The sequence below is a fragment of the Caretta caretta genome, chromosome 1, assembly GCF_965140235.1.
Source record: "Caretta caretta isolate rCarCar2 chromosome 1, rCarCar1.hap1, whole genome shotgun sequence".
Lineage (NCBI taxonomy): Eukaryota > Metazoa > Chordata > Testudines > Cheloniidae > Caretta > Caretta caretta.
The window spans coordinates 109,052,784-109,078,165 of record NC_134206.1 but is presented as its reverse complement, the minus strand read 5'-3'; the positions used below and the strand labels follow the sequence as shown (position 1 = coordinate 109,078,165).

The 25,382-nt window shown below is 41.9% G+C and overlaps 1 protein-coding gene across 2 annotated transcripts in view; it reads right to left on the bottom strand.

Annotated features, from left to right (window-relative positions):
- Positions 1-25,382, bottom strand: part of COL4A2 (collagen type IV alpha 2 chain) — a 245,114-nt gene that overhangs the window by 88,010 nt on the left and 131,722 nt on the right. For both annotated transcript variants that reach the window (XM_048855079.2, XM_075129799.1), the window contains exons 5-7: positions 4,779-4,913; positions 4,645-4,689; positions 2,363-2,479 (exon numbers count right to left, since the gene is read on the bottom strand). In XM_048855079.2, coding sequence (XP_048711036.2) covers positions 2,363-2,479; positions 4,645-4,689; positions 4,779-4,913 — 297 coding nt within the window. The remainder of the gene's footprint in view (positions 1-2,362; positions 2,480-4,644; positions 4,690-4,778; positions 4,914-25,382) is intronic.

The window sequence follows — 25,382 nt, the reverse complement described above, 5'->3', positions numbered from 1 at the left end:
TGTCACATCTATGACTATTTATATATTTGCAGTGATGAGCTGCCAAAATCTTAACTGGTTCCCTATAAAAAGTTCTGATTTAAGGGATGTGCCCCAGTATGTATTTTTTCTACCAACAGGGTTACCATATGTCCGTATTTTCCCAGGAGGAATTTTTAAAATTTAAAAATTCCTCCCGGACGGTGATTTAAGAACCAAAAAGCAGGACCTGTCCAGGAAAATATGGATGTATGTTAAGCCTGCCTAAAGTTCTTTTTTAAAAAGATGGGCCTGAACTAGAAATGAGCTCCGTTTCACATGTGTGGGTCCCCGCCTCTCCCTGGAGGTGTGCTAGGGTGACCAGATGTCCCGATTTTATAGGGACAGTCCCGACTTTGCGGTCTTTTTCTTATATAGGCTCCTATTACCCCCACCCCCTGTCCTGATTTTTCACACTTGCTGTCTGGTCACCCTAGGATGTGCAGATGTGGGTCCCACCTGCTCCCTGCCCCCTCATTGAAGTAGGTGTGCAGGGTTACTGCCCTGGGAACTGCAGGGCACCAGTGGACGTGGGGCCAGCTGCAGACAGGGGCTTGGGGCAGGGCTAGCTGGAGGCAGGGGGTGCAGGGCTGGCTGCGGGCAGGGCAGGGGGTGTGGAGCTGGTTGGAGACAGGAGGGTGTGGGGTTGGCTGGAGGCAGGGGGTGCAGGGCTGGCTGCAGGCAGGGCAGGGGGTGTGGGGCTGGTTGGAGACAGGGCAGGGGCTGACTGGAGGTAGAGACTGGCTGCGGGCAGGGCAGGGGGTGCGGCAGGGGCTGGCTGCGGGCAGGGCAGGGGGTGAGGCAGGGGCTGACTGCGGGCAGGGCAGGGGGTGCGGCAGGGGCTGTTGCGGGCAGGGCAGAGGGTGCAGGGGTGGCTGGAGATGGGCTGGCTGCGGGAAGGGCAGGGGGTGGGCTGCGGGCAGGGCAGGGGGTGCAGCAGGGGCTGGTGCGGGCAAGGCAGAAGGTGCAGGGGTGGCTGGAGATGGTCTGGCTGCGGACAGGGCAGGGCAGCGGGTGCATGCGGCAGGGGTTGGTTGGATACAGGGCAGGGGGTGCGGCAGAGGCTGGCTGCAGGCAGGGGGTGCAGGGCTGGCTGTAGACAGGGCAGCGGGTGCGTGTGGCAGGGGCTGGCTGCGGGCAGGGCAGGGCAGGGGGTTCAGGGCTGGCTGCAGGCAGGGGGTGCGGGGGTGGCTGGAGGCAGGGCAGGGGGTGGCTGGAGACGGGGGCTGGCTGCAGGCAGGGGGTGCAGGGCTGGCTGTAGACAGGGCAGCGGGTGCGTGTGGCAGGGGCTGGCTGCGGGCAGGGCAGGGCAGGGGGTGCAGGGCTGGCTGCAGGCAGGGGGTGCGGGGGTGGCTGGAGGCAGGGCAGGGGGTGGCTGGAGACGGGGGCTGGCTGCAGGCAGGGGGTGCAGGGCTGGCTGCAGGCAGGGCACCACATGGCTCCCGCAGCGCCCCCGGCGGTTGGAGGAGGAATTACATCACTTTCCGTCCGGAGCCCATCAAAGCCCCAGCACCCCCTGCAGGGAAACGGGTTAACAACCGGTTCTAAAACTGCTTCAAACTTTAACAACCGGTTCACGCGAACCGGTGCGAACCGCCTCCAGCTCACCACTGCATATTTGAAGTTGTGAAATATATCCAACAGCAATTTCATATGCATATACACACTACAGTGTGTGAACAGTGACCATGCCTAATGGTGGAAATTCATGTTACATGTAAAAAGATGAAATCATCAGGATCATATGGGTGAATTGTGCAGGAAGCAGGCAAAGAAATTTGCCCTTAATTAAGAATTAGGTTGTGGGACCTCAGCATAGTCCAGTCTATTGGCTGGAATAATGACTGTGGTCCCGCCATGCTGCTTATGTGGGTTGGTAAAGCCACTAGATCTAAATAATGAACTGTTTTTGTGAAAAAAAGTTGTGAAAAATTTTCCTCAAAATTTTGATTTATTGTGATGAATGATACTCTTTAGTGGATAGAGTATAGAAGCCACCCTGTGGTTCCCTCAAACCACTTCACTGTGGGACTTATATGCTGGAGAGGGTTTTGAGTAGACCCTCCAGACCTTTGTGAATTTCATAGTTTTTCATTACTAACTTCTGTGGCAAAACCATATGGGTGTTGTGTTAGGTCATCCCCTGTAAGTGGAGTGTTTTGTGGATAAACAGAGGGTCAAAAACCAAAAGCACTACTAAAAGTCATTAGAAAAAATAGTTAAAACATGAGATAAACAGAGTGGATAGGGAGTCCCGCTTAAGATTTTTCCATTTCAGTCCTGAAAATACTAGACTTAAATTAATCAAAATAATCAATTTAAGTTCATTCATTCAGCTACTTACAAAGAAACCAGCTTGACCACTGGGCCCCTGACTTCCTTGTTCACCAGCATCACCTCTGGTCCCATTGCAGCCATCGTGACCTGGTTTCCCCCTTGATCCTGGCTGACCAGGATGACCCTGTAGAGAATAAAAAATGTGTTTATCTATCCATCTGTTCCTAATTTTCATTTTCCAGTGCTTATATAGTTTTTAAACATTCTCATAATCAGCCCAAGGCTTAGATCCATGGGAAACTACAATTTTCAAAGAAAGAAACACAGACAGTGCTTTTTTTTATATAGCTGTAGCTTGAACCAGATGCCCCAGACAGCATGAAAAAAGTCAAAGGCAAAGGAAAGGGTAAGAAAGCTATGCTCAATGCACTTTCTGTTAAACAGAGAGCTAAACCAACTAAGGGCTCTTATACAGGGAGTATCAGGGCTGGGATTATTGCAGAAATCAGTATCTCGGCGTAAAAGTCTGGGAAGAAGGGTTTCTTGCTGGCTTTGAACAGCTTCCCTTCTAGGAGGAAAAAAAACCATAGCAATGGTTTTGGAACAGGGCTGGGTGTCATGATGCAGCTGTGACATACACATGGAGAGAGAAAAATAAGCAGCTCAAGCCAAAGGGGTATGTGACATTGTGGAAGTACCACTATCAGCCTCTTGGGATATTGTAAGGGAGAGAAAAGCTGGTCGTTTTTCTGCTCTCCCTTAAACTGGATGTACTCCACTGTGATTCCATTAATTTCACTGCTGTTACTTACTCCTGATTTTCATCAATGTCAAAGAGAATCAGAGCAATCATGTACTTGCTTTGAGCTGCTCTCTACTCTACGAAAGACTGCAACCAGAAAGATAGGAGCTAAGTATGCTCAGAACCCCATCTTTCTTCTCCCTTCTCCACCAGCTGGAGCTGTGCTTTCCTTTCCACTCCTGTTCCCTCATCTGAGCAGAAAGAAAACTCCTAATTTCTTGCCTGCCCCCACTAAGCACCAGTATTCTCCCACTATTCATCGGCCTCATGATCCTCACCTCCCTCTTCTTGGCCATCAGCCTCATATCTCTGCACTGAGCCACTCTCGGGTTCACATCAGTTCCTATTTACTTCCAGATAGTCACCATTGGTTCCTGGCCTGAGACAGCTGGCTGGGAAACAACAGCAGGGGGAGGCAGGATACATTGAGATTGCAGGTTGGAGGAAAGAGGTGGAGCTATCTAAGACTCACTGCAGGCAAGTGTCCCAATACAGCCCGATTTTCTTGTAGCCAGAACACCACCCTCCTCTCCCACGGACATCAGCTGTGTGTATGCAAACCCCACTGAAGTCAGTGAAAGTTATATGCATGGACTCATAAGGACCCTTGGCTGCAGTGCTTCCGCTGTGGAAGGGAAGGAGCCTTTCATCTTTGGTTTTCAGAGAGAAGAGGAAGAAAGAGTGTGAGTGAGAGAGAGAATCTTCTAAAACCAGATTTGGAACATTCCTGGAAGCAAAGAGGGTTAGAGGAGAGTGGATGTGGATGTGCATGTGTGGGTGGTAGAGAAAGTCCCTGATGTCAGAGAGCACTGCAAAGGAAGTCCTGGGAAATCTGTCCAGGGATTCCTGTGACTCAGATTTCTTTGCTTATTATTTTATGCCACAAGATGTAAAGTAGGGTAAGCTGCACTTTGAACTCTTTCCCATGAATGGACTATGGTTTTCATTTTAGGACTTTTCAATGGGTTTGTTACACAGACAGTGAGAATTTATTCAAAGTTCTACAGTACTGAAATACCTATGAAAGCTTTTAAGATCATGTCACTCACAACATATAACAAATAAAATTAATAACCACTCGGCCCCCCACTGACATTTTCAAAGCACTTTACAAGCATGAAACAATGAAGGACAGGATTTTGTCCCCCTCCACTGCACGATGAGGGGAGACTAAGTACATGGATCACAGCTCTCTCGTGCAGAAGAGCATGCTTAGCTCAGCAACCCCTATAGACACGCTGCAGACGTCCTCCTTTTCAGCCCTTTTTGTGGGTTTCTCTATGATGGGCAGCAACTGAATCCTAATTATCTGTGATGATGATAGACAAGGCAGAGTTTTCTTCTCAGTTATATGTCTGCAACTGCATTCATTTTAACAAGTCTCACTGACTTGAGTTGGGTTGCCTGCATGTAACTGAGGACAGAATTTGACATATGGGTTTTAATTCAGTGGGGTAGTTTCAGTCCAGGCAAAAATGTTTACAGTGAATGGTAAACAACGCTCAGCAATCCTTGATATCTAATGTATGAAGTGAGTGACTACTTACAGGAACACCATCTGCACCAGGGAAACCAGTTACTCCTCTTAGCCCCTAAAATGAGACAACACAATTAAAGCAAGAATTATCCCACTATTTTCTTCTTTAGGTGTTAGATGAAATATGTGAAGCTTTGAAATTACCACTTCTCCTTTTGGTCCAGTTACTCCAGGTTGCCCTCTTTCACCTTTGTGACCTTTGTGACCTTCTAAACCTGGGATACCCATTAATCCCGGTGGTCCAGGGAATCCCTGAGGTCCAAGTAGTCCTGGTTGACCCTGAGAAAAGCAATAAAAGCATTTCTTCAGGAATGATTGTAATACACAGGGATCACCAATTCATCTCTATTATAATGGAATCTTCCCATCCTCTTAAACAGATGAAAAAAAACACTCAACTCTTCTTACTCTGGTAGGCTGGGTTCTTTGGTGAACATCATGTGACAGCAACACACATAGAAATATACAACAGGGGACTGTATTGTGTATGACAAAGCAAATGCTTTAAAACAAAACAGCACTCATCCTAGAATATTCACTGTTATGCTATGAAAAGAATGTTATCTGCAGAATAAACAGAGCTGGTTTCTGTTGAGCAAGGCCCAAAGCAGATCCAATTACAGTGCACTCCAAGTAACTGAGATGTACTTAATTGTGAAATCCACTTAATTGGGATGTTTCTCCCAAATTGAGCCAGATACTTAACAGCAGGAATTTCTGTTTCTTTGGGATGGTAATTCCCCTTAATTATGATGCCTGAAGATGATTAGATGGGATTCATATAGGAATAGGTACTCAGCTAAGGAATGGTAATCACATAGGTTGAAGAGTTGATCAAAGGCTTCTCCGTCCTCAAAAGAATCTCTTCCAGTGTTGGTTCAGCAAAACAGCATTAATGATGCCATTCAGGCCACTTCAAACTTTGCTTAAAATTCATTCTCTTGAGGCTGGCAGAATCGCAAGGATCAACAAAAACCAACTAGCACTATACTCTTCTATTACATTTAAATTCAAATTGCGGGGAAAAGATCTCTTTGAGACTTAGTCACGTGAATCAGCAGGTTGGAGATTAGTGACATGCAGCATTTTGAGAACCATTCCAAATATAAAATGGCTTCTTAGGGACTACAGTTTTTGTGTGTGCTGTGTAGTGCCGAGCACATAATAATTAACAACAATCTTCTTTTAACTGGGAAATCTGCTTAATCAGGATGACAGGCCATCCAGAAAGGCAGTGATCAATTTGTAATGAAATTGAGCTGGGGCTCAAGCAATTAGGTGCTGGGGCTCTAGCCATTTTTTTCACATTCATAACTGATGCAGCAAGCCCCGAGGTGCCGGTGCTATGAACTGCCAGGCCTAGAGGTGCCGGGGCTCAGCCTTGGAAAGCCCTGGTACAAATTAAGCACTGTAGGAAGGCATCCTACAAACCATACAACTAAAATATACACAAGCGTGTACAAACGGAATGAAATTATTAGTATAATACAGATCCATCACATATTCCTCACCTCACTTCTCTGAAACCACACCCCCTCAAAATAGATAAAATACATAAGGTTATATATACATCAAATATTCCAATCTTTTGGTCCTGTGAAGAATATTGGTGCCATTTTCACTTAATGCCACTGGGCTAGAGAAAGGAAAAGAAACAAAACTGATACTGGATCACTTTCTTGGATCCAGAAAGTCGTCAAGATGCTTAACAATATGCTGTTGAGTTTTAGGCAATCTTTTGGTTTATTTTCATTTTACACTATGGGCTTTGTCTTGTGACTTGTGTGACATACTTCACAAATTTTCTTTTTTCATTTTCACTCCTCTGTTCATAACTATATTCTTGCTATTGTAGCCCTTCAGAGAAACACTCCAGTAGCTTTAATAACATAAACAAAAACAACCCTCCCAACCAAAATATGATATATGCTTGTGGTATAAAAATAATCAATCATAAATGATTATTCTTAGATCTTCCATATATCTTTGTTTTCACTTTGTTCACAATTATTGATCAAGACTCAAATTAGGCTTTTCCCTGCTACTATGGCTTATTCAGAAAAAAAAATATCATCATGCAGGTAGGTTTTGTGGCTAAAGTACTGGCTTTTTCACCCCTACCACAAAAGTGTGAGCATGATTTGTACACAGAATCAAGGAAATGTAGGGAAGGGAGCATGAGAGGTCATTTAATCCATTGTAAGGAAGGACCAAATATGAGACCATCCCAGACAGGTGTTTGTCTTACTTGTTCTTAAAAACCTCCAGTGATGGAGATTCCACAGCATGCCTTGATAACCTATTCTAGTACTTAACTACCCTTTCAATTAAAAACTTTTTCCTAATATCTAACCTAAATTCCCTACAGGAAATCCACTATGTTATTTCAGCCCAGACCATATTGAGGAGCTGACATAATGAAAACATCTGCAAAATTCAGTACAATTTCTGCTTGGAAAGGGGTCAGGAATGAGATGGTTTACAGATGTATTACACTTTATTCCTCTGGATCTAATCACCAGTATGGATCTTTTGCACCTTATTTTCTACCCTGTTTCAATTAATCTAACATAACCAATTACTTAGGAGCGGTGCCAAAGGATACAATGGATCTAAATATTTAAATTGTCATAGTGAAACAGCTTCCATCCTATACATACAACTTGACAAGAATGTAATGCAATGTCCTGTCATTTAGAGCAAGTCTGCTTTATCAGTGAAGCAAAACTGGGATTATTTGGCTATGGGATGTGAATCCTTCTTTTGTGTCAGCATATTAAATAGAAACAAATATACATATAAGTTAAGGTCCAGATACTTCACTGGCAAAAAATGAGGGAGTTGCTCAGATGGACAAAGGGACCAACAAACACCTGAGCAAGAGGCAGCTCAATTCCTCATCCTGCTCACTCCTACCTGCCCTGAGTGTGTCTCTATCTACAAAGACAGCAGAATGACTATAATAGATCCACACACAGGAGGGTGGGCTCTAGGATCAGGAATGTGGAGACATGCCCTCAACCATACCTTTCCCCATTTATATGCTATGGCATAAACTCTGGGTGCATAGGTGTCAGGTCAGGTGGTCACATGCCATGAGTAGCTTGTGCAGGGTACTGATTGATATTTCCAAAGCAGTAGTGTCTCCTTGTACAGCTGTAAGTGCCCATATCCCCTGTTCTTCTGCTTCCAAGGTGCATACACCAATACAACACCAGACCTTATAGAAATATCTTAACTATTTGTTTAAATTTATAAATACTGTGTGACAGGGTGCTGAGTAAGGAGGGCTTAACCAGCCCCCTGCCACTTCAGGCCCAATCAAGAGGAATAGATTGGGGCTGGTTGAAGAGCCCTGTGCCTGTCTGGCAACGAGAAACAGCTGCCAGCCTAATCAGCCAGGGGCTATAAAGGCTGGCAAGCAGGAAGCCAGAGGAGGAGGGCACAGGCAGCGGCTGCCCTTGCCCTTGCCCTTGCCCTTGCCCTTGCCCTTGCCCTTGCCCTTGCCCTTGCCCTTGCCCTTGCCCTTGCCCTTGCCCTTGCCCTTGCCCTTGCCCTTGCCCTTGCCCTTGCCCTTGCCCTTGCCCTTGCCCTTGCCCTTGCCCTTGCCCTGCAGTCTGCTGCTGGTAAAGTTTGGCTGTTAAAAACCTGTACATAGATAGTAAGGTGGTGGTGGGAAAAAGCTGTAAATAAAGAGCACTGGTGTTTGCATCAACCTGAGGCATCCCTGACTGATTTACAAGGGAAGCAGCGGCAGAAACCAGAGGGGCCCAGTTTACGCCTCGCTACACACTGCTTAAAAATATAATGCTTTATTAAATATTGTTTACATAATTGCAAAGAAATAAACCCATAAAAAGGCATAAGACAGAGCCTCAAATAATCTCTTAAAGTAGATGCAAATCACATGCCAGAAAAAGCAGAGCACCATGCAAACAAAGTTTGCAATCCACAATCCAACTGTATAGTCACATCACCTGAGTTAGCTCAAGTTTCAGATTACATTTTGAGCAATTTTAGTAAAATGGATCTTTTAATTAAGCCACAGTCAGAGAAATAATGGATTCTATGTATGGAAAATGCTACTTGGTGTAGCCACAGAAATAAATGAAAGCCTGGCTAACCCAAGTAACTTCCACACTCTAGTCAGCCGCGGGAAGGATGTAAACATACAAACACCAGGCTTGCAGATAGAATGCCTTTTGAACATCTAATTACAACTTCCAACAAAACGCTCATAATGGACCAGATCACAAAATGTGCACAAAGCCCTGCGTAGGGGATAGTGTGGTGGCATACCACCCCTGTGGCAGCATCATAGAAGGCACAATTTTGTCTTTCCATTAGTATAACAAAGATTGCTCATCGCTACCAACCCTGTGCTCCAGTCCTGCTCCACAAGCATGCGGGGGGGGTGGGGGTGGGTTCTGGGCTATGGCCCTGCCTCCACCTCAACCTCTCCTTGCTACCTTTCCAATGATTTGCTCACGGGGGAAAGGAGGGGGCCTTACATACACCATCTCATGTCAGGGCTCACCATTATACATTATTATGTACAACAAAGGTATTATAATTAAACCTTGAGGGGTCACTGACCTAGTCTAATGAGATTACGAGTTAGCTCCGGAGAATACAGCCTTATTGTAACAATGCACTGATGTCTGCATCTTTATTTTGCCAATATGTAACTTGCATTGTACACTACGTCCATCTTTTCTCCACTTCCTTTATTGGACCCCTGGTGCTGCTGACCAAAGATGTGGCCACCTGTTAACTAGAAAGCTTCAGTCAAATAAAAGTCTCGTCTGTCATGTTTTAAATAGCTGACAAAGTAGGAACAACATTTTCAGATGCTGCAACTCATTTTTTTGGAGGGGGGGTCATCTATTTTCAACTTCCTTCGAAACATAACCAATCTTCAGACTTCAGACACTCAGAAACTCTGCTGGCCTTTCAGCTTTTCCCTGGCATGGAGTTTGCTTTAATTAAAATTAGCTTGTGATCTCACTCCTCCTCTTCATACTGATTCTGTCCCCCAAGCCCATCTTACAAGATAATGCTGCCAGCACGGAGTGGTACTATTACTCTTTATTATTACTACTTGCCAGCCCTTGCTACAAAGCACAAAGGTGCTAGAGCAGTGGCGGGCAACCTGTGGCCCATGGGCCGCATGCAGCCCATCATGGTAATCTGATTGCAGGTCGCAAGACATTTTGCTGATACTGACCATCTGCAGGCCCGGTCCCCCCGCAGCTCCCAGTGGCCGTGGTTCACCATTCCCAGCCTACGGGAGCTGCAGGAAGCAGCGACCAGCATGTCCCTGTGGCCTGCGCCGCTTCTCATAGCTCCCTTTGGCCATGAATGATGAACCGTGGCCACTGGGAGCTGTGAGGGCCATGCCAGTGGACAGTCAATGACAGCAAAATGTCTCATGGCCTGAAATCAAACTACCCTGATAGGCCGCATGCAGCCCGTGGGCCACAGGTGTCCCACCACTGCTCTAGCACCTTCATGCTTTGTAGCAACGGCTACAGTGATGTCCCTGAAAATTCACCCAAATTTGGCCACGGTATAAACCTTTCAATAAAAATCTCATTTTGTACAAAGAAAAGGAGTACTTGTGGCACCTTAGAGACTAACCAATTTATTTGAGCATAAGCTTTCGTGAGCTACAGCTCACTTCATCGGATGCATACTGTGGAAAGTGAAGAAGATCTTATTATATACACACAAAGCATGAAAAAATACCTCCTCCCACCCCACTCTCCTGCTGGTAATAGCTTATCTAAAGTGATCATTCTCCTTACAATGTATATGATAATCAAGTTGGGCCATTTCAAGCACAAATCCAGGTTTTCTCACCCCTCCCTCCCCCCGACACACAAACTCCCTCTGTGTGTGTGTGGGGGGGGGGGGTGAGAAAACCTGGATTTGTGCTGGAAATGGCCCAACTTGATTATCATACACATTGTAAGGAGAGTGATCACTTTAGATAAGCTATTACTAGCAGGAGAGTGGGGTGGGAGGAGGTATTTTTTCATGCTTTGTGTGTATATAATAAGATCTTCTACACTTTCCACAGCATGCATCCGATGAAGTGAGCTGTAGCTCACGAAAGCTTATGCTCAAATAAATTGGTTAGTCTCTAAGGTGCCACAAGTACTCCTTTTCTTTTTGCGAATACAGACTAACACGGCTGTTACTCTGAAACCTGTCATTTTGTACATGCTCAGTAGAGGCTTGTTAGAACTTGGTAAGAAAATTCTGTGAAGATTCCATCCACATTGATCACGCTCCAGCTCAAGGCTCCAGGAGCTGACCAGTGTTTTCCCCTGCAATTGCTCCTTCTGCCTGCCAGGGACCACTGTGGTGCCAGGCACCAGTACCGAGAGCAGAAAAACTGGATCCTTTGTGCTCTCAAGGTCTCCATTCTGGCATCCAGGCAGTATGGAGGAGAAGAAGTAATGCGAAGCATGAAGAATGTGGGCTGGACAGGACAGGGGTAGAACAGAGTGGAGGTGTGGTTGCAGGAACCAGAAGGTAGTGAGGAGCCTGGAGGAGGGGGAAAGGAACTAGTGTTGCAGTGAGTAGGAGCATAAGGCAAGGGGGCAGGAGCTGGGATGAGGACAGTAGGACAGAGACAGGTTGGGGGACAGGAGCAGAAAGTTCTACAAGCATTAGAGCACACTATCCTCTGAATCTGGAATTTAACCAGAGTCCTAAATCTTTACATTCCCCTGCTGCCAGAAAACAGGCTGTAAAACCCATTGCATAAGTGTGTGTCTCATTCCTTCCCTAGTGCCTACTCTCTATAGAGGATACAGCCTACTATTGCTTTCAGTTACTCTGTCAGCTCAAATGGTGCAGTAGATCTAAATGTCCAAACCCTGATGATGATCCAAGTTAGAAATCAATAATAGAATTTTTGGGAGGGAGGGAGTTATATTAGGAATTACATTTCAAAAATCTATGTTAAAAGAATGTTAAGGCTGCAAAGTCAAGCACCCAAATTAGGAAATGTCAGAATTAAGGTTGCCCATGCAACCTTAATTTGGCCCTTTTGTGCATATGTGGTAAGAAAAGTCTTTAACTACATGATCACATACTGTCTTTTTCACAGGACCACTGCCTCTTTCAATGCACAGAATGCACAGTGCTCTGGGGATGAATCAGTGTTGTGTAATGGAAGAGACTATTGTCCGTAGGACCCCTTATTTTGCAGAAATTCTAAGTTGTGTAGTAAATGAAGCAGGGGGTTGCAGAAAGAGAAATGATGATTGCCTGGTTAAGGACATTAAATGCCATCCTGGATTGGATTCTAGCTCTGCTTCTGCCAGTGTTTCTAAGTGAGCAGTAAGTCACTTAAACCAAAATTTGCACAGGTGGCCACTAATTGTTTTTCTTATATTCTGGGTTCCCAACACAGGATACCTGGGCTCTGATTTGAGGAGGTGCTGAGCACTCACAACAGCAAGTGAAATCAACTGGTGTTGTGCTTTAAACATATAGTATGCTATAAAACTGCTAGGTACTCTAAAAAGTCAGGGCCTATGTGTCTCAGGTTGGGCACTCCAAATTAGTGGACACTTCTGACAATTTTGGCCTTGATTTCTCTGTGCTTCAGTTCCTCATTTTTGGAATGGGAATAATACTACCTAATTTCATAATAGTGCTGTGAAGATAAATTATTCACTGAATGAGACGGGGGTCCTACAGGAAAAATAATATGTAATCATGTAATTAAAGACTGTGTCATAAGGCTTACCCACAAGGGGGGTGAATTAAGGTTGCATGGGCAACCTTCATTCTGGCATTTCCTAACTTTTGAGTGTTCGACTTATACATTTACAAGATTTTATAGCCAGAAATGACCATTAGATCATCTAGTCTGACCTCTTGTATAATACAGGCTACAGAATTGCATCAAGTTAGTCCTGTATTCAGCACAGTAATTTGTATGTGACTAACGTATATCTTCCAGAAAGGCATCCAGTCTTGACTGGAAGACTTCAAGAGATAGAGAATCCACCACTTCTCTTGGTAGTTTGTTTCAGTGGTTAATCACCCTTATTGTTAAATACTAGCATAGATTTTTAACAGTGAGTGTGAGTAATCATTGGAGCAAACTACCATAGAACATGGTGGATCATCCATCTCCTGATGTCTTCAAATCAAGATAGGATGCTTTTGCATCCATTATGTTGACTTTGCAACCATAACATTATTTTAATATAGGTTTTTTGGACGCAATTTCAATAATGACACTAGTGGTAAGTTGACTTACAGGTGTGATTCACATTTTTTATTGTCCACCACCCTCTCTAGGATAGCAATCTGAAATATTGCTGAGGTGAAATGATTTTACTTCAGAAAATAGCTTACATATACCTACTCCTCATCACGTGTAGATTCATGGGTTCACACTAAGAGGCTAACAAAACAGTGTGCATCACATCATCTAATAACTACTTTTGAGAGGGATATGCAAAGGCAAAAAAACCTTAGGAAAATGGCATTCCTTGAAGATTAACAATGGGGTTTACTTCTCTGTCAATTCTTACATAAAAAATACATCCCTGTTCAGATGATTTAAACAGTCATCAATGGCAGGATACATTCCTTAAGTAGGCAATTCCTGCTATGTTCTTCCCATGACTTAAAATAACTGGAAGAGGTCTCACACAATTAAATTGTCCAACACAGGCATGTGCAGAATCTATTTACAGTAAGGAGCAAAGGTCAGAAATTCTAGGAAGCCTGGGGGAATTCTTCCCAGAAAATGTTTGCAATGTCTGACGCAAATCGGTGCCTGTTCAGTAAATGAGGTACATGAAAGAAAGTGCTATCAGGGGTGTGATTTAATTTAGTGATAACTTGGCATTCCATAATTAGGCTCCAGAGAATTATGAAAAGCCTGAAAAGACTTCCAAAATTATATTGCATATCCATATGCTTTAGACATTTTTTAACCTCCAATTCTTTTAGGACCACTCAAGTGGAAGATAGCTCATGCGGTGAAGCTTGCTTTCCCCACTGCTAAATTTAAAAAGTTAAGCAAAGGAACAGTTATGATTATGATTAAACATTTACGTTGTGGTAGTGACTAGAGGCCAACCAAGTTGAGGCCCCATTGTGCTAGGTGCTGTCCAAATTTATAGTAAATGACAATCTCTGCTCCAAAAGCGATTATAACCCTAAAGACAAGATGTCATATGTGGAGGAGACAAATAATAAGGACAGCTTGTGGGTGGGGAGGAGGCATTTAACCAATGATGAGCAGTAATCACACAGTATTAGAACAGTTGTCATAGCTTCACCATACTTGACAACATGCTCCATCATACTTTGTTGTAAGTCTATTTTTTAACACTTTCTGGTATAAAGCCAGGGTAGTGAATCTGATGAGTCATTCTCCCCCACAACAGAATTACCTTATAGTCACAAGTCATCCTAGGGTGGGAGAGAAGAGACCAGGTTAATGCCCTGAACTTTTTAAAGGGTCACTTGTGGAAGAGAAATCTCGCTTCCTGTGATACTGACTATATGTAAAGGCATTCCACCATTTCCTTGGTGCTTATCTGAGACCTTAGTCTTGCCAAGAAAGACAGTCAAATGGGCCTTAGAAATTTGGAGGGAAAAATAATCCTTCATAAGAACTGTAAGAAGGATGGCTGGGAGAAGGAAATGGTAGGGAACTCACAGATCTAATGCTAGTAAGTCGTTTGACAGCTGGTCCAATGGGAGGGGAGGCAACAAGCATGATAGAAAGTCATTCACTAGGGATGGGAGTAGAAAGGGTCATTAAGAAAAGAAACAGTGTCAGAGCTGGTGAGGAAGGCTAATTCAGGAAAGAGCATCCCAGTGGGTGCATGAAGGAGAAGCTGCACTGCAAACCAGTTCTAGCCTGGCTAGTAGAAAGCCACTGGTAGGAAGGGGCAGAGGAGATCAGAAGTAGAACATCTCTGAAATTAGAGAGCAGTTCAGAAGGGGCCAAAGCTAGGAAGATCAGCCTGTCAGAGAATGAAAATTACATTGATGCAAGGTCATATATTTACAAATGTAGGTCCTTGTACAAGTATTATGTAAATGCACACCTCTGTTGTTCATTTGCTTTGCCAAAAATAGCATTAACAGGAGAAACCAGGCTATATGTTTAAGGATTGTTCCAGCTTTGGGGTAGCCTCCCCCATAGAGGGGAGCTAGAAATAATCTTCTGGACCAGACAATTTGACAGTCGCCCTTTCAGGAGGAGCCCTTAAGTGTGGTGCTGGATAACTATGGACACCGCTAGCTAGACGGGAAGATGTAATGTAAGGGTCTCAGGGAGAACAGACAATGCCCAGTCACTGGAAAGTCAATTCCAGGCACAAGAGGCCTAAGCCCAACAGTCTTTCCCCTTTGAGGTTCTCAGCCTAGGAAATAACTTATATATTTTTGTATCACAATCCTTGCACACCAGGGGTATATGTGTGAACTCTTTCTTTCCTCTCAGCTTTACTAAAAACTTGTTTTTCTGTTACACACACATCAGTGGTTATTGGGAACGCACCAAGCACTAGGGCTGGCTTAGAAAGCATCTGTAGTGCTTGCCTTTGATTGTGTGCTATGCTGGACACACTGTCAGGTACTCAGTGGGATTGTGTCACCACAGCACTTATGGTGACCCAGAAGAGGGGCATTACACTATTATGCCCTAGGATCACAAATGCATTAAATTCTACACTGGTTACCCTAGGTATAATAGTTCTCTCTGTAAGAAATTATACCTTACAATGGAATTAACAAGATGTTTTGTAAAGCACAAAACAACAACAAAATGAATATGCAATCAAAAATGTTCCCATCTGGAATTCATAGCTCTGGAATAAACGGAATAATAAATAGCTCATTTATTGGAAAATTATTTTAGGCATTTCTCAACTATCTGAAATTTAGTTTTAGCATGATTTGAAAACAACCACCACTTTTGCAGTCCCTGCTGCCAGAAGGTCAAACATTCTCATAAGCTTTAGTAAAACTCCACCAGAAAGTTAAATTTAAGTACTGTACTCATGGTGAATCACACTCAACTGTTAATAATGTTAACCATTGAGGAGAAAACATACATGGGCGCACACACACACACAAAATCCCATGGACTTTGCTTTTATTTAGATCATCATAAACTTTTACTTTTATAATCAGTACAGCAATAACGATTAATTTTAAAAGACCCCTAAGCTTTGATTTTCAGTACTTTTAATGCAAGCATGAGAATTCAATAATTGCCACTAGATGGCACTCACTATTATCATTTTTGACAATGTACATAAACAACAAAGGTACACATTTAGGAAACACACATACCTAATTTTGAACTCTGAGACTGTCTTGGTAAGAAGTTAGAGCGAGACAAAAATGTGTTGATACTAAATCCCAGAATGCAGGAGAAGTAGGATGTTTTTGCTAAAGTGACCAGCTGTGAAATAGTTAACAATGCTGTACTAACTGTGAAATAGAACTTCCTGGCTTTTATTCATTTCACTCCAAACCATATAGGCTAAAGACTTTGTTAAAATGAAAGCTTTTTTTACTGCCAAAACTGATGAGGCCAAGCCTTTACCATGGCACCCAGGCTTCATCAGACCAATCGTCTTCGTCTATTATGTCTCAAATGCTCTGCTTTTAAGGCTTCATACTTCTTCTTTTTCAAGGGAAAGACACACCTTTCTAGAGAAGTGAGCAAAAATCTTGTTTATTTTCTCCAGCAGCAAGTTAGCTTTAAACTTCACATCAAATACCTACAAAAATTAGTATTCCCGCTCTCCACTGCTCTAAGTCGTATTCTGTTGCTAAACTGGATTCAGCTACTGACGTCATGTGCTGTAGGTCATCAGCCCTTGAGAAAGACAGTGTTCTATGATCTAACTTGCACATCAGATAATGGAAACGGAGCAAATATTTTACATTTCTCTTGAACAAGTCAGCATTTGATTCTACAACATTGGTGCAGTTTTAAGAGATGCAGTAGGCCTAAAAGAATATGACAGAGGCAGCTCTCCCTATTCTTAAATTCCCCTTTGATGTTTTACAGAGGTTTATTTGTCTGAATATTTCACAGCCCATCTTATCTCCTGAAAAACAGACTTCCCTCTCATCTAATAAAAAAGCTGTTTTTTCACACCAGAGAATAAAGAAAATATAAATTCAATTAAATTTAAAAATAACCCAAATGAACACAGGTTAGCCTATTGGTATGGTAATAATTTGCTGGTCATTCAGCTGTATCATCCAGACATAGGACATTTATTCCTGGGACAGTGGAAACCAAATTACATTAACATGAATTCCAGAGTAGTGATTCAGCTCGCAGAATGTTTTCTCCGAATAAGGAAGAAATAAACATTAAATCTTCATAAAAACCTCTATTAGAGAATGCTTGCCACCAAAACTCAGAAAGCCGCAGTCCCCTTCTGTAGGCAGTAAACTAAAAACTTTGTACTGCTCTCTGTTCCCAAGCTTTAATCTAATTTATGACATGTTTTCCAAAACTGTTTGATCTTCTAGGAAGTTGCTGTGTCACCCTAGAAGATCAAACACTGGTACAAGAAGATATAATTGGAATTATAGGTCAAGAACTCAAAGGATTCAGTTTAAAAATTCTTCATACACAGAATACATGAAAGTATTTGGAGGAATGCTTTGAGGTGTTTTTGTAGGGTTCTCCTCTTTTTAAACAATTTTACTGGGACAAAAACAGCAAAACACCCATAGAAAAGGGCAAGGATAGGCAAAACCCCATAAGGTTTTCCATGCTAAGTTTTCAACAGGGTATTTCATGGCAAATGGGATGGGGGGGGGAGTGTTCCTATTTACAGAACCAGTAAGGGGTTTGGCTCCTGGAACTCACAGGTCCCCCAAGAAATTTAAGATAAGGTTCTTGTGGTATATTGCCAGCTCTGCTTGGTGTGTTGATCCTATTGAAGTATATGGCAGTACTCCCAATGACTTCAAAAGACAGAGATTTGACCTTAAATAACCAAGCTTTAGGAGTATGGAGTACAATATATAAGATTATTATTCCATTAAGGATGAGCAGATGACATAAAACTCATGCATGAAAATTCTGTTGTAAGAAAAAGTGCTGAATGTAACATGCATCAGATTATTAAACCACGTTGTCAATCAGTGCCACACACATTACTAGTTGTAATGCAAAACAGTAACGTTCTCTTGGACGTTAGGAATGGTTTAGCATAAAAACATGAGATGGAAAATGTCACGACCACTTAAAACGTTTTTTCTTTTTTGTTTAGAGTACAGTGAGTAATTTAAATTATAGCAGTTCCAGATAGCAGTTTATCTCAGTTTCTATTGGCTTCAGATTAATATACCTGGTAAAACTTCTAGACCAGATTCTGGCTCCCTGATACAGCCCCCATACACTACAGGAAATCCTCCAGTGCAGGGCCAGCATAAGTGGTCTATAAATGCCCCCTGTCATAGTCTCCAGTTTAGGCACATGCTGTTTGCGAGAGTGGAAGGAGAAATGCTATCAGTGTAGCTAGTCTGGTTTATATTTGTGTAATCTGGCACAGTAATGCAACAGGGAGTCCAGTCATACAGCAAGGAGTCCACTCATTGGTTAACCCCACCTAAGATATAACTTACCTTTATGGTTATCTAAATATTATGACTTCATGTTCAATCTAAATATTGAGTCTTTATCAAATAAATAAAACCTAATGTTTAATTTGAGTCACTGCTGCCATTTAAATTGATTCAGCAAGCTTTTTCAGACTAAGGATATGCCACATTGCAAAACAAAAAAGTGTTCTTATCTCAGGTTAGCTACCTCGGGTTAAAACAGCAGTGAAGACCCAGGAGATCGGGTTTAATTCAGATTAGCAGCTCCAGCTCAACCTGTCTGCCCTATGAGCTTTTAACATGATCTGCTAGTCTGAGTTATAAACTGAGTTGCCATGTCTTCACTGCTATTTTAACTCGAGTTAGTGAATATGGTTTATCTTACCACAGTTAAGAAGCTCATTTTTTTAGAAGAGTAGACATGCCCTAAGAGCTAACTGCCAGTTTTGAAGACTGTTTCTATAACACTCATTTATCATTTTAGAATAATTCATTAATATTTGATTAAATTACTCAAAAAAGTTCAGTTGACATGCAACAGCAAATTAATTTAGAAAACAAGTTAATACGCATTTTGCCAAATCTGCCCTTGGAGGTACTCAAATATTAATGTGATGGATGTGATAGAAAAGTGGAGGTGCGTCTACAACTCCCATGGTTTCAATGGCAGTAGAGGAGATGTATTAAAGGGAAGAATTTAGCTCACTGGGCCTAAAAAGTGATATATACTTGAATGAATATATTGAAATAGAAATATAATAAATGTATCAGACATTTTTAGCACAATATAATAGGCTTCCAAAATAGGAAGAAAAAAAATCTTTTCATTCAACATGGGTTTTGAAAGAATTTTAAAGGCTAGACACTCAGGGAATGTATGATGCAGGGTGAAATTCTATCCTTTTCTATCTGCTAATATCTACACCAAAACCTTATTTATTTAGTTATTTTTCATTTTCTCACTTATATTATTAATTGTTTGACCAATGAATTCCCAAGATCAGGAATTTTAGCTTCTGACAAGCCATATCAAATATTAATAACCTGTCAGGCAGTTAAGCCAGAGGTTTGGTTTTTAATAACTATAAACTTGTTGCTTGGTTAGTTAAGCTCTTAAGGAAAACACAACAACCAACACCTGTTTGTATTAGAACATTCAGTAATAGAACTGAAAAGTGATCTGCCAGCCAATTGTTTTAAAATGTTTTTTTTTCTTCTTTTTTTCAGTGCTGTGTGGGAGTGTTCTCAGGATCTTAAAAATTCAGGAAGTTCAACACAGATGTTTTTTGTCAGTGGGCGTTGGAAGCACCAATAGCTACATCTGTTCATTTTTTATATTTGTGAGAACACTTTTTTTCCGCCAAAACCATCCAGGGTTGAAATTTCCACACTGTGGAACTGGCCAAAATGTTAAGCTTGTTAGACTACATGAGTTTAAGTGTATGTGAAAATTAAAACCCCTATAGGAATTCACAATCTACAGTATGCCAGTTTTTCCATCTTATACTTCTCTTCTGTTTGAACAAAAGTGTAATTATTTCTGTGATGGGAACCACTAGCAGAACTGTAAATAGTTTTTTGATCATTCAACTATCACTTGTTGCGAACTGTTTTGGATTTAATATGAGCATATGGTAGTAGGCCAAGTTGTCCCCTATGTGAGAATCACCTGTGCAGGGGAGACAGGAATTGTTATGAGGTTCCCCCCACAGAATTTTACTGGCATTGTTCCCTCAGCAAGGTGATAAAAAGGCTGCTCCCTGTGCAGAATGAGTAGTGTAAGGACTGACTTCCTCAAACCCGCACACATGTACAGATGTCAGAGGAAAAGCTGAGGCCTGGAAAAGCTGTATCTGTATGGAAGCTCTCTAACCTTTGCAGCCCTGTTCATGTGGACAGAACTGTCCCTCCAGCATCAGATTCTCTTCCCTCTGACCTGACCCCCATGCCCCACTCACACGTCCAGCTTCTAATGAGATGGCCTCCATGGGGTCAGTGGGAATGGGTAACAATAGTATGGAGGTGGCACTCTGTCCTTCTGAGACCTGCCTGCTATCAGGGAACTGCCTGACCCAATAAAATGTATAAATATATTTTTGTACATCCTGATTTTAAAATGCTATTTGAAATCAATGGGAGGGAGGCGACAAAATACCTTTGAGGATCGGGCCCTCTGACTATAAAGATGTGATTTGCACTATGAAAACGTTTGGGAATCTCTTACCTTTTTAATTCAAAACAGAATAAGAGCATTGAAATATAGTAGGTGTCCTTTTATATCATGCCTCTGAGTAGTCTTATCTAAGTTCTTATAAATCATAGTGAGTACACTTGTAACATTTGCAGACAGTACCATGCAGGGAGAGGTGGCAAGGGCTTTCGAGGATAGGATTAAAATTCAAAACGATCTGGACAAACTGGAGAAATGGTCAGAAGTAAATAGGATGAAATTCAACAAGGACAAATGCACTTAGGGAGGAACAATCAGTTTCACACACACACAAAATGGGAAATGACTGCCTAGGAAGGAGTACTGCAGGAAGGGATCTGGAGGTCATAGTGGATCACAAGCTAAATATGCGTTAACAGTGTAACGCTATTGCAAAAAAAGCAAACATCATTCTGAGAGGTATTAGCAGGAGTGTTGTAAGCAAGACACGAGAAGTAATTCTTCCGTTCTACTGCACACTGATTAGGCCTCAACTGGAGTATTGTGTCCAGTTCTGGGTGTCACAGTTCAGGAGAGATGTGGACAAATTGGAGAAAGTCCAAAGAATAGCGACAAAAATGATTAAGGTCTAGAAAACATGACCTATGAGGGAAGATTGAAAAAACTGGGTTTGTTTAGTCTGCAGAAGAGAAGACTGAGAGGGGACAGGATAACAGTTTTCAAGTAAATAAAAGGTTGCTAGAAGGAGGAGGGAGAAAAATTGTTCTCCTTAACCTCTGAGGATAAGACAAGAAGCAATGGGCTTAAATTATAGCAAGAGAGATTTAGGTTGGACATTAGGAAAAACTTCCTAACTGTCAGGGTGGTTAAGCACTGGAATAAATTGCCTAAGGAGGTTGTGGAATCTCCATCATTGGAGATTTTTAAGAGCAGGTTGGACAAACACCTGTCAGGGATGGTCTAGATAATACTTAGTCCTGCCATGAGGCAGGGGACTAGACTAGATAACCTCTCGAGGTCCCTTCCAGTCCTATGATTCTATGATTATTCCCATCATTATGCTATTGGAAAGCCGACAGGAGAACAAGATAAGTTTGTGATCTTTAAAGTGATTCACATAACAAACCCAGGAGGCATTTTGTATACAAGTAAAGCCCCTGAGTTCACAGTGAGATTTTGGACAGTCTGAAGAATGGGAACCTCAACGATATCTGGATAACAACCACTGCAAACAATATATGACTGTGTTTGACTTTCCAAATCCTCTTTCAGATTCTCAAAATGATCAGTTTATGAAATCTATAGATTTGAAATATTTTTCTCTCTGTGAAGTCTAAAATATATATGCCTATGTATGTATTTGTTCTCCTTTGGGATATTGCCTTCTGATCTTTGTATATGATCCTAACCCAATCCAATAAAGAATCCATGCTTCTCTAAAACAGATAAGAGGCATCCTCCTTGACTTACTTCATCATAAACTCTGATTTTGTTCAATATCTTCATAAATGATCTGGAGGATGGTGTGGATTGCACTCTCAGCAAATTTGCGGATGATACTAAACTGGGAGGAGTGGTAGATACGCTGGAGGGGAGGGATAGGATACAGAAGGACCTAGACAAATTGGAGGATTGGGCCAAAAGAAATCTGATGAGGTTCAATAAGGATAAGTGCAGGGTCCTGCACTTAGGACGGAAGAACCCAATGCACAGCTACAGACTAGGGACCGAATGGCTAGGCAGCAGTTCTGCGGAAAAGGACCTAGGGGTGACAGTGGACGAGAAGCTGGATATGAGTCAGCAGTGTGCCCTTGTTGCCAAGAAGGCCAATGGCATTTTGGGATGTATAAGTAGGGGCATAGCGAGCAGATCGAGGGACGTGATCGTTCCCCTCTATTCGACATTGGTGAGGCCTCATCTGGAGTACTGTGTCCAGTTTTGGGCCCCACACTTCAAGAAGGATGTGGATAAATTGGAGAGAGTCCAGCGAAGGGCAACAAAAATGATTAGGGGTCTGGAACACATGAGTTATGAGGAGAGGCTGAGGGAGCTGGGATTGTTTAGCCTGCAGAAGAGAAGAATGAGGGGGGATTTGATAGCTGTTTTCAACTACCTGAAAGGGGGTTCCAAAGAGGATGGCTCTAGACTGTTCTCAATGTTGAGTAATGGTCTCAAGCTGCAGTGGGGGAGGTTTAGATTGGATATTAGGAAAAACTTTTTCACTATGAGGGTGGTGAAACACTGGAATGCGTTACCTAGGGAGGTGGTAGAATCTCCTTCCTTGGAGGTTTTTAAGGTCAGGCTTGACAAAGCCCTGGCTGGGATGATTTAACTGGGAATTGGTCCTGCTTTGAGCAGGGGGTTGGACTAGATGACCTTCTGGGGTCCCTTCCAACCCTTATATTCTATGATTCTATGATTCTATGATTCTATATAGATATACCAATATTGACTGCACAATTGCCTTGGCATCTAAAATTGGCAATGCATTTTCCACTGAAAGTTACACACTGATATTCACACTGAGGGCTTGTCTTCATTACTGCTTAAGTCGATGAAACTTATGTCCTCAGAGGTGTGAAAAAACCACCCCCCTGAGCAACATAAATTACATCAACTTAAAGCAGTGTCTACATTGCGCTATATTGGCAGGAGACGCTCTCCCGCCAACATAGCTTCCACCTCTTGTTGAGGTGGAGTAATTATGTTGATGGGAGAGCTATGAAGACTGGTTATTATGGATAAAATAGGACTCTGATAGACTCAACCCCACTAAGTGTTTCTGCCATTTACAGTTATTTGTCTCCTTATGGAGTTGTGAACAGAAGTACTTCAGACAACTCAGGTTAGTGTTAAACACATGCAAATATTTTGTGATATTTTCAGGATGGGAAACATTTGAAACAAAAAGAATCTAATAGAACAGAGTTTAACAAGGGGAAGCAAAGCTGAAAAAGCATTTAGAATTCTCTTTTGAGTAACGACCTTACTCATTTTCCTAATAGACGCAATGGCCAATTTAATTTGTGTAGTAACTCCAAAGAGTTATAATATAAATTAATTTGGATCAATAAACCTAAAAGTGTTTGCTTCTTACAACAAACTGATACATTCTGTTTGTGAATACATAAATACATGTTTCTGGTTGTGCCAGTTTAATGCAATATGTAGCTGAACAAGTATTCACCCAAATCCTATGGAGAAAAATACAAATCCAGCTGTCTGCATATTTTTTTTCCTGAGATTTTGGCTGATTTTATCTCTAGTTTCTACATATGGTCATATTAGATACATTGTAAGAATGGAATGAATTCCAAAAAATTAAGACTCTCATGGCCCCATGGGGATTACTCAAGTAAGGAAGAATTTTAATGAAGCATCATACAGAAGACAGTTGCATGATTATCTAACTATGGTGAGCACTGGACAACGCCATTCTCCCCTATCTAAATCCTGTTTCCTTTCAGCACTCAACGAAATTGTTTATTCATTTGAACAAAACAGGTGGTTTATCATATTTCCCCAATTTAGTTTACTGGTTACTTATACAGACGTGTCCAGCTCCTGCATTTTTGTGATTGTGACAACTTGAATTCATAAACATTTATGTCTGAGTAAGTATTTTGTGTGTGGGGCAGATGTGAAATATTTGTGTGTGTTTGTTATTACACAGGAAAAAGTCCACTTGCTTGATGCTGGGGAAAAAACTCCTATGCTATATGAAAGAATAAGAAACAGTTTGGCAACAATAAGATATAACACATTTATCTTTATGAAAAACAGTACTATGAAGATGACTGGGGAGTTCTTTGGTATTTCCACCTAGCTCCAACCCTCCCTCCAAATTTAGATATGTATATGCAGAATATTTAAACAAAAAACAAAAGAAAATTTTTAAAGCTCTTTTGAAAATTAAAATGAAGATACAATGGAGAATGTTAGGAACCTATTTTAAACTACTGTATTAGAATATTGGAATTAGAATATTAATTTTGAACCACTAAACTATCAAAATTGCTCTCTAATGTGCTGTTTCTTTAAAGGCATATTGGAAAGAACAGGTTCACTCATTTCTTTAGCCAGATGTCTACCTATCCTAGTAGAATTGAGAGATATTTGCGAAAATAACTGACAAAACTTAGGGGCATTGACTGTTGCACCTTGGAGCATCAGTGGCATTGGAAATGCTATAAGTAGTTGAAAGCTTTGTGACCAAGAGGTAGCTAAAAAACAAAAAGTAACAAAAAGTGATAGGGACTGGGAGAGGGTGATGGACCTGACACTGAAATTACTTATAGGAAAGTGATGAATCTATAAAAGAAGCTCAGTATAGGAAGTGAAATGCTCAACTGCAATCTAGTTTGCAGCAAGGGGCAAATTTGATGGGAAAATATCTGAAACAGAACAACACAGACATGGCTTTAGGTAGCCATAGTCTCAGTGCAGAAGAAATTAAGGAGTGAAGCATAAATGATGGAAGTCCTGTTGCTAAGGAATTAGCAGATTTACCTGAAGATAAGGAATGGAAATGTGAGGAAAGTGATGGATAATCATTCAGTTTTCTTGGCAACGTAAAAGAGAATGATGATAAAGAAGAATGTGGCTCACATGAAAAGGAGAGAAACGATAAAGAAGAATCAGCCTTGCACGATCACAGAAACAGCGGTGAGAAAAATTGCACACCACAAATCAATACATCAGATCCTGCTTTATGGTCGGCGATCCTAAACTCTGCCAATATGGATCATACGATTTTGAATGGGCCAGGCAAAATCGAGGATATGACATTGCCTGTAAATGCGTGGAAGCAACACTTCTCAAGTGACACTGTGAAAGAGTGCTTGAGAATGGTGAGAAACTGAATCAGCATAGGCTAGTTTACTCAAAATCAGCTGACAAAGTGTTCTGGTTTTATTGCAAAACATTTGACAAGAATGTCAAATGGTTGCTTG